Source organism: Trachemys scripta, chromosome 11 (genome assembly GCF_013100865.1).
Source record: "Trachemys scripta elegans isolate TJP31775 chromosome 11, CAS_Tse_1.0, whole genome shotgun sequence".
Taxonomy (NCBI): domain Eukaryota; kingdom Metazoa; phylum Chordata; order Testudines; family Emydidae; genus Trachemys; species Trachemys scripta.
The window spans coordinates 18872378-18883151 of record NC_048308.1 but is presented as its reverse complement, the minus strand read 5'-3'; the positions used below and the strand labels follow the sequence as shown (position 1 = coordinate 18883151).

At 40.0% G+C, this 10774-nt stretch overlaps 1 protein-coding gene across 1 annotated transcript in view; it reads left to right on the top strand.

The window, feature by feature from the left end:
• LOC117885140 (von Willebrand factor D and EGF domain-containing protein-like) overlaps positions 1 to 10774 on the top strand; it is a 263371-nt gene that overhangs the window by 150275 nt on the left and 102322 nt on the right. The window contains exon 15 of the mRNA XM_034786325.1: positions 5556 to 5660. Within this exon, the coding sequence (XP_034642216.1) occupies positions 5556 to 5660 (105 nt within the window). The remainder of the gene's footprint in view (positions 1 to 5555; positions 5661 to 10774) is intronic.

Genomic DNA, 10774 nt, shown 5'->3' with positions numbered 1-10774 from the left:
AAGAACAGGAGTACTTGTGGCACCTTAGAGACTAACAAATTTATTAGAGCATAAGCTTTCGTGGACTACAGCCCACTTCTTCGGATGCATAGTGGGCTGTAGTCCACGAAAGCTTATGCTCTAATAAATTTGTTAGTCTCTAAGGTGCCACAAGTACTCCTGTTCTTCTTTTTGCGGATACAGACTAACACGGCTGCTACTCTGAAACCTGTGCAAATTACAATTACTGTTCCTGGTAATCATCTAAGGTTGATACACTAGTCTAATCAATTGTTAATCATTAGTATTTTACTTCTGGAGACCCAGGTTCGAAATCCTAACAAGGTCACAAGTAAAAAGGAATCTTGTCTCATCCCGTTGTATTGTATATTTTACTGTACATCACAAGACCACTGTACAGACTGGTATCATTGACAGTCTTTTCTGCGGTGAGTGCCAGGATTAGCACTGAACAAGCAAAGATGCAGCAGATGAGGACTGAAGTGCACTGGCAGAGCTATAGGAGAAAGCTTTCAGAGCACCTACTCACACTGTGCCTGGCTCTGCTGTGATTTCAGCACCTCACTTTAATCAGCATTAAATATTTACAGAAAATCAGTACCCTGGTGACCCTGTACCTGCTTCTTCTACTCTGGGGTAGTCTCACCCCTCCAATAGGACAAGGTATTAACTATTATATTGTATGGAAAATACATGTGCATCTCTCACACACATTCTAGCTATGTGTTTTTCCACAAAATGCAATTTTGTCAAGGTTGAATATCTGAGATAAAAAACAACTAAACAAACTGTAGCTGGAAAAATCAGGGAGACTCTAGGAGCAATTGTAGATGTGCTTTGAAAATCATTATTATATCTTGAATGTCAACAGCAACCATTTAACAAACTAGCTGCAATCCATTATCACTGCTTTCATTGAAACAGTGCTTTGGTAACTGTCTGTTTGTAATATGGAGATACTAGTTGCAGGCTAAATTCCCACTAAAATCCATGCTGCCCTTGTCAATGGGAGAAATCCAGGGATGGGAAGTCCCTTAGTCTCTGTATCTATATTCCTGCCCTCTATTAATAGATAGATAGATAGATAGATAGATAGATAGATAGATAGATAACCTGTGCTTCAGGTCTTAAACCAATCCTGATTGGAAATCAGGATGAGACCTATGTAGGAGGCAAGAGTACCCCACGTCTGCCTACTGTAGGATTCTTACACCTTCCTCTGAAGCATCTGGTATTGTCCACAGGATACTGGACTAAATGGACTTTCATCCACTATGGCATTTCCTATATTTGTATGTACAGGTTTCCCAAGATCTAAGGAGATGCTACACCCTCTGCTTGCTATGTGGGTTGTGAGGGGAAACACTGCCCCCTGATAGAATGATTTGGAGGAACTGAACTTCCTGGCTCCTGTGTGTCAGGCTTTTCCTAGAGAGGGTATAATTTGTAGCTCTGTGTCTGAATAAAGGGTACTTGTCACTCGGATGATTGATTAGGTAGATAGTTTTATACCTTATGCTTACTGTGTATTATGGTTCATTTTGTTTTCTGGTACCACACACATTGACAGTTGGGTAGTGCAACTTCTTTCTTTTTCCCTTCCAAAGTGCGCATAGAATGTTTCTCTTCTTGCACAGTTTGAGAAAATCTGTCTGTCTCTGAGGACTCTTCGCCTACCCAGCCTCTGAGGGCAATTCTCCTAGAAACAGCTGGCTCATGGCTACCTGATGAATACAAAATTAAACCCTTATGTGCTGAATGTATCCAGCTGCATGAATATGGTTGTTTGGTGGGTGGATTGTGAAGAAAGAACCCAGACTATAGTTTTCTGCACAGCTCTACTAAGGCTTTTAAAATGAATAGTGTATTTCACTATTTTGATTTTGAAATTTGTTTTCATTCCTATTCAGAACAAAAGTCAAAAATACTGAAATTCTCCAAGAAAATTTGAAAAAGAGAGTTCCATTTCAACAAAGCTGATTTAATATTATAATATATAATAGAAAACAAAAAAATAAACAAAATGTAATCTCAAAAGGAAAAACTGGGTTGTTTCACTCCAAAAATATTGAAATGGGATGTTGTCAGAACTTTTTTTTTTTTTGCCCTTTTTCCCTCAGAAACAAAATTTCAGTGAAATTTAGCAGAGCATTTTGCTTTCAATGGAACTGCATTTTCCAACTTAAAACTGTAACCTTCAAGTTTTTCCAACCAGCTCTACCTCTCCATGCTCCTTCATTTTATCTCCTCTCCTATTCATGTTTCAGGTTTTGCTTATTTCTCCCATCCCCATGCTGCTGAATGTAGATTAGACAATATCAGGTGCAACATCAGGTAGTCAGTTTAGAATAATTTGTTCAGTTATAGGTGAATTAGGCCACTTAATAAGATCAGAAATGAGGCTATCCAAAGCAGAATGCAACAGTTGCCTCCATCAGCACTTGTTCAGTTTTTGAGGCTTTCTTGGTATGGACATATTATTTGAATGGAAGACCAATGAACTCCAAAGCAGGTGTACCAAGGAATGGCTACATAGCTTGTGAAGCCCACATTGCTGCCAGCTTCAGTGGTGCAGTAAGATTCCCAGTGATGGACATAAACAATCTCCAGCCCAACTACCTAAAGGGCCTCGCCAGAGATTGATCTATGTGGCGCTCGATCTGCAAGGAGGCCACGTCCACCACGTATTTTTGGCATTTGCCATTATGATGATGATGAGTTAGGCCATTCACCTACATGTGGGTTGGGGGAAAAGTGGGAGGAGGTCGGTGGGAACTGTCAGCTTTGGAAAGCATGCTCTTGCTCTGATTTATTACTATTGCTGGAGCTATGTGAAAAGTTGAAACAATTATCTAAAAAAATACAACAAATTAGAAACTAAATTAGGATTCACCAGATTGGGTTGGGTTTTGTTGTTGTTGTTGTTTTTACACATTTTGTTTTTTCATTCACAAACTCTTGTACAAGCCAAATGTTGTTGTACTTATGATTATGAATAATGCAAACAACATTTTGTTCCATGATGAATTACATTCATTTCAAGCAGCAGAAACGGACTTCCTGACTCACCCAGTCATTTGTCCAAAATGTTTCTTTGAAGTTGATACAGAAACTGATTCATGGTTTGATTTTCACTGACTTTCAATGAGACTTAGGCTCCTAAGCACCCAAGTTGCTTTTGAAAATTGGACTTGAGCTCCTAAGTCACATAGGCACTTTTGCAAATTCCCTCCAATATCACTAAGTGACCAATACAAAATGACAACAATGAATAATGAAACAAACAGTTCACAAAACCCCACAGACTGAAAGTTATAATGTGTTAAAAATTAAAAATATTGAGTAAGCTGGAAAAGTTATAGTTTGTTCAGAGCACAATTAACAAACAGAAAAATGAGTCCTGTGAATTGTTCCTTATACAGAGTTTGCACTGTTCTAATCATTACCATTAATGATGTTTATTACCATGTGTACTAGTGCTAAGAAAACACACACTTTAAAGGGTACTGGCAAAGGAATGAAATTAAAGTTAAAACTGCATTAAGAATGATCTTTTCTTAATGGAGATCTTGCCTGCAAACAAGCACAATCTTATAATAGAAAAAAATTGAAGTTTTTTTCTGCCATTGAATTAAAAAATAAAGTCTTCCTTTTTTAAAACTCTTTTCCAATTTGTGCCAATACATATCACTTCTACTGTATATGATGTTCAGGAGGGAATTAAGTTCTTTTTAAAACTGTACCAATACATTTTCATTTCAATTTAATTTAATGTTGCTTTTTCTTCTTTTCCAGAATTTCAAAGTATAAAAGCCCATGATTACAATATTTTTTCTAGTTATATTGGTTTGTGTGGAAGTGAGTGTGTTCAGAGAGTAATGTATTGTCAACGAGGACAATTGCAGGCTATACTGTGGGAATATTCACTTCATCATGTTCCGCAGGAACTTTTGTTATTCTTTCTAAACTTGTGATAATTGAGGCTCTTTGTATTATTTATTCATTCATTTATTTTGCTTTATATTCATTCAATGTTTTTTGCATGACTGGATTATAAATAACACTCCCCTCCTGTGAACTGAAATATCTTATTAGCTGATGAAAATATTTTTTTGCTCTGGGTCCAGTGGCTCCTAGCAAAGCACAAAATATTACTGAATATGAGACATGTTTTTGCATCCTGCCTCTGAATTAAGTATATGTCAACTGCCTTTCAGTTTTAGCAAACTTCTTACCCACTCCATTTTTAAAGTTGATTAAGGTACACCTCTACCCCGATATAACGCTGTCCTCCGGAGCCAAAAAATCTTACCGCGTTATGGGGTGAACCACGTTATATTGAACTTGCTTTGACCGCCGGAGCGTGCAGCCCCGTCCTCCCGGAGCACTGCTTTCCCGCGTTTTATCCGAATTCGTGTTATATCGGGATAGAGGTATATTTTATATCTCCAGGATATTCATAAAGAAGGGCCTCTTTGTTGTCTTGCCAGTGTACTATGTTCTTTGTGAGTTCAGTCAGTGTTTACTGGATACTTTCTGGAACGTTTTTATGTGCTAATGTCCTATACCTCTCAAGTGTGTCTCATTTTGAGAAATCTCTCTCACTTTAGTCCCAAAGTTAACTTTGTTCCACATGAATCTGTTTTTATTGTCAAAAAGTATTTATATCAGAAATAAGGAATCATGAAATCTGGGTTACAGAAACAGTCATTCACTTAATGGCATGAACCTGACAGTGTTTCAAGTTACCTGAATTAATCATTATTTTGTGTCCCTCATTTTGTGCATCACCCACATTATCTCTGATATCTGGGCTTTGGCAGCTTGAGAGGTAGGGGCTACTCACAATTTCAGAGTAAAGTCTGCAGTTCTAAATGCTTTACTACCTCTGGTGGTTGAATATGGGTTGCATTGTAACTGAGAACAAATGGCTGGCTGTTACTGAGCAGAATTACAGGTTTTCGAGAGTCTGTGCTGTGATGCTACCGATGATGCAAGAAAACCAAAGATGGACTCTGAATAGGAACAATAGTGATTATGAGTAAAGTGATGGTGAGGAAATTCCAATGAATCCACTTAAACAATTTTAATATACTAAATGATTGCCTTGGGAATGTGACCCCTCCCCCCTCCGCGCGCGCGCACACACACACACACACACACACACACACACACAAACAGCTCTTGGTATTTGCTTTTCATTATGGAGAAAGGGTGGCAAACAGTCCAAGGTAGTATGTACTGTTGAAAAAATACAAGTGTTTTGTCTACTGAAAATGTATTAAGTAACACTTCAAAGCATGTCTATTTGACAAACTAACAGCTATCACAAAACTTCCTATCTGAGCCAAAAGATCTTTTGGTTATTAATAATGGTTTCCAGTTTGCAACATCAAGCAATTTGTTAGCTTGTAGGGAAGTAAGTCACAAGCGGTTTAATTTATCTTGTTGGCAGGCATCCAGTTCAAGGGTGCAATGGTTATGTGCTCCGAAATGAGCAGACAGTGTCCATATGGAACATTATTACTTAGAATGATGATTTTTGTATCGTTTAGATTACTAATGATGGCTTCCAGTACAGCAATTCCAAAGTTCTGACCCTGTACGATGGAGCCTGCCAGGTCTGTGAATTCCATCCAACTGGACTTTGTAAGTTAAAGGTAATTTTAAAGAGTTTAAAGTCATTCATCTTTTTCTTAACCCTCTGACTCACTTTTGTCTAATGTGCGCTTTAACAGTCTTGGAAGAGGAAAAACTGTTTTATAGGTCATCTGGATGGTAAGTATTTTTGTCCTGTTTCTGAAAATGGTCACACCGCTATGTGATTTGAACAGTTTCTATGTGATATAAATAGTTGATGGATCACATTTGCTGCACTTTACAAGGGATCTTTCTAATTGTGACATTTCCAAAAGCCCATGGTTGTTGATATCTGTAAATTGGAAATATTTATACAAGTGAACAGAACTAGGGAGAACCAGGGGTGCTGGGATCATCCCTGATAGACAGGACTCTCTCATGCTGAAAGGATTTCTAACCAACCTCCTCTTGGGAAAAATCTCTGCTAGGAAGATTTCTGATTTCTCAGTGGGAGGTAGCTTTATTATCTGTCCTCACTTCAATCTTGTGGGGATATTGTAACTACAAGTCATAACAACTCTATATCCATTCCCTCAAGCAGCAATAGGTGTACTAGGATGTGTGCTATGCATTTTTCTCATATAGAGACACCCTTGAGATAACTTAAAACATCTTTGCTTGCATTAAATATCTGTAAGTGCAGATATAGAGTAGTATGACAGATTCAAAACTGTAATCAAAGTCTAGTGCTACATTTTAAATTGCCAGTACTCCATGGAAGTGGTGAGAAAGCAGTCTATCCTTTTGTTTTCCTGTATGCTCTACTATTACCTATTAGCATGACCCTCTTCAAAAAACCTTCTCTCCTTTTCCAGAGGATCCTGATGAATAATTTTACTGTTTTTCAATACAATTTCAAAACATCTTTTTGGAGGCTAATTGGTGAAAATATTTCACTGTCCTAATCCAGCTTTTCAGTTCTGTTATACAAATATATATAGGCATCAATCTTCCCTTTGTACAAAATAAGTTTCACACAGGTACATCCTCTTCTCACTTCCTTTGCCTTGTTCTCATTAACATTAATCAGAAAATATTGTCTTCAGAGTTGCACTGAAAATTGCTCTTGAAACACTGTATCACTTACCGCAATAAAATGGCAATTCCTACCTTTCAATTTAAGTCAGTAGCACAGAATAATTAAAGGGTCCAGTCCAGAACAAAATCACTTCAATTTTTGATTAAAAGAATTAAAGCAGAAACATTACAATCAAAACATACTGTAAATTATACCACTGCTTAAATATATGCAGTATTGTTGTAGCTGTGTCAGTTCCAGAATATTAGAGAGACAAGTTGGGTGAGGTAATATATTTTATTGGACCAACTTCTGTTGGTGAGAGAGACAAGCTTTCCAGCTACACAGAGCTCTTCTTCAGGTCTGAGAAAGGTACTCAAAGGTACACAGCTAAATACAAAATCAAAGGAATAGTTTAGCATGAATTGTTTTTGTCTTTTCGCACTTTCCTATGTGAGTTCATTCGAGAGCCTAGTGGTTGGCTGGTTTCACCCACATACTTGTTGATGAACTCACACAGGAGAATGATAAAAGATAAAAACACCATAACATCTGTGGGTGAACACTTTTCACAAAGCAATCACTCTATATCTGATCTATCAGTGCTCATCCTCAAAGGAAACTGCACAACACTTTCAAAAGACAAGTCTGGGATCTTAAATTCATAACTTTGCTAGGCACTAAAAATCATGGTCTTAACAAAGACACTGTATTTATGTCTTATTACAACAATCTGTAACCCACTCGCTCCCCTTTGTCCTCTGACTACAGGAGTGTTAATGGGCCACTTCACCTTGAATGGACCCTACTATGTGCTACTTCTGCTACACTATCTGTTTGATCTTGTATTTAGCTGTGACCCTCTGAGTACCTTTCCCAGACCTGAAGAAGAGCTCTGTGTAGCTGGAAAGCTTGTCTCTCTCACCAACAGAAGTTGGTCCAATAAAAGACATTACTTCACCCACCTTGTCACTGTTTCTTCAAGTTTTTTTTCCCCTCATTCTTGTGTTTTTCAAATTCTGAAGTATGTACATTTCCTCAAGATTCATGCCTCTCCCAAATTATAATAATTTCTACTGTAAAATGTTCCAAGATACTATTTGAATTTGGCTATCAGATGCATTAAACCACATTCTAATTGCCCCTGCTATAATATTTCTTTATAACACCTAAATTGCTTTTGGGAAAGGCGTTTCAGTGAATATTTTATACAAGGCCATTTCACATTTTGTGTTCCTCTTCTATGAAGCCCATTCATCACCACATTATCACATCAGAAACGTACCCTCATTTTTCACCAGAACCAAGTCTGAAAACAACAATGTATTGAAGTCTTCTTATCCTCCAAATTATAATGGCCAAGAATCATGTCTTTCTTTTTTAGGGTACTGCATGAAAGTCCTTTCAATTCTTTTATTTTAATACAGTATTCACAAGTTACTATAATGTAATGTATTATGTAGTATATTTTGTAAGGATTCTGAGAAACTAAAAAAAGATCCTTAGAAAAGACAGGATTCAGTATATGAATCAATCGGAGAGTAATCCCGTTGTCTTCTGTGGGACTATTCATGTGTGTCCGGTAGGTTATGGCCTTAGGTCTGAATTTGGAACCTTATGCTGGTAACACACTCAGTGAAGAAAATGGGATTAACCTAAATAAGGACTGCCGGACTGGGCTCTAATAACTGAGTGAGGTCAAAAAGTAAAACTATTGATTAAACTTTAAAGAGACAAAGTCTAGTTTGAAATGTATGCTGCAGGAATAACTCCACAATAAAGTTGGTGGTTTGGATTCAGTGAATATAAAACTCAGAGATTTAGGGTTAGATTCAAAAAGGGGTTTTAGGCATTCCAATGCAGTACAATGCTTAACTTGTAGGCACTTTGCTGCCTAGTGAATTATCAGTCCTGAGTTTAGGGTTCCAGGCTCCCTATACAATGCATGGGGAGAGTTAGAAGCCAACACCTAGAGTGGGAAGCCACCAAAGGCTAGCCAGAAGGCCGTGCTGAGGAGAGAGGTATGGCCAATGCCCCTCCCCTCAAAGTGAGTTAGGTACTTAACTCTAGGTGGGATGGAAGTACCTCCCACCACTCGGGATTCACAGCTGTCAACCATCTCCTGGAGTTAGGAGTGTAAGCCAGGTCAATCTTTTCTCACAAAAAAATGAGGAGGAGAAGGAATTGGTGGAGGAGGAATTCAAGGATCAGGAATCAGGGCCTGCAGCAAAGCCAGTCTCAGGGCTATCTAACGAGCGCAGCTGGCCTGTAGTAGGCTGCCTGATTGGCTTCACTGTCTGATGGATCGGAAGAGTCAGTAAAGCAGCTCTTAAGCCCAGCAGCAGCATTTCAGTAGCCCCTCAAAGCATTCATCCATGGCTGTTATAGTTCCTGAGCCTGCTGGTTCCCTGCCTTGGATCCAGCCCTGCCCTGGCCTTGACTTGCTCTAGGTAACCTGGCTATGCCACTCAGCTCTGATCCTTGACTCTGGTATCTGGCCTCTGACTCAGATTCTGACCCTCAGCTCCAATTCCTGGCTACCGACTCCTGCTCCAACCACTGGGCCTGATTCATGCTCCAACTACTAGGCATGTCTATGTCTCTGACAGTTTGAGCAGCCCAGAAACCACCACCAATAAGGAAACTAGAGCTGATATTGTGAGTATGGATCCTACAGAGCCCAATATCTCTTTGACGGAGACAGTGTGAACCCTACACACCTTGCAGACCCAGGTTGCCACCCTGCAGGCACAGAATGAGGTAATGCAAGCTCAAGCCATTCCGCCTTCAGGTCTGACCCTTGCTCCCCATAAGGCCAAGCTCCCTCTGCACTGAAGCTTATGATGATCCCTCTGCACCAGCAGATGAGGGAAACACTTGTAATCTGCCAAAGAAGCCTGTAAACACCATGGGGACCAAGACCATCAGACTCCCCCAATCTGGGCATAGGAGACAAGGTGTGGCGCTCTGCCCAGGATCTTAAATCGAGCCACACATCTGCCAAACTATCAAAACCTGGACTCTTTCAGGATTATATAATGAGTAAACTCAGTGGCTTTAAAGTTACAGCCAGCCAGATCCTTGTAAATTTACCCCATCTTTCAAATCTCACTTTCAAAGCCCTTCACCAAGAACCTGCAGCCAAACAGCTCCAACCCACTACTGCCACCCATAACAATTCATGGACAGGAGTACTTGGTCCACCAAAACCTCAACTCTCGAAGAGTTAGTAGAAGACTCCAGTACCTGGTGGACTGAGAAGGCTACAGTCCGGACAAGAGGTCTCGAGAACCAGTAGAGAACATCCATGTTCTGGGCCTACTGTTAGAACCCCGTCAGTAGTAGCCTGAGAAACTGGTCCCTGAGGAGGCGCTCTTGACGGGGAGTTACTGTCAGGATTCAGTGCCTGCAGCAGAGCCAATCTCCAGGCAACCTAATGAGGGCAGCTGGCCTATAGTAGGCTGCTTGATTGGCTACTCCACCTGATTGGTGGGAAGAGTCAGCTGACCAGTTCTTAAACCGAGCAGCAGCAGCCTGGTGGTTGCTCAAAGCATTCGTCAAGGGTGTGATAGCTCCTCTTTGTTCCCTGCCTTGCTTCTGCCATGGATGCAACCTTGCCTTACTCCTGGTAACGTAACTCTGATTCCTGACTTCGGGTCTGATCCTCAGCTCTGGCATCTGACCTCTGACTTCAGCTCTGACCCTTGGCTCTGGTATCTGGCCTTTGACTCTGGCTCTGATGCTGAGCTTCTATTCCTGGCTACCAACTCCTGCTTCAAACACTGGGGCTGATTCCTGCTCCAATCACTGGGCATGACTGCCCAGGTCCCAGTTTCTGACACTGGGTCTCCCAGGTGAGTACCTTCACCACTGGGATATTGTGGGATGGGGCTTCCTCAACTTTTTTTTATTAAAGCTGCTACACATTACATGAAATAATCAATGCTCACTGGGCCAGAGAAAGAATGAGATTGATACTAAAGTCCAGTGATTAGAGCACTTACCTGGGATGTGGGAGAGTCAAGTTCCAATCCCTACTTCAATGACTAATTATTTATACTAAGTGGAACAGTTTCATCAGGAGACATTGAAGGAGATACACCCCAAAAGGATAGG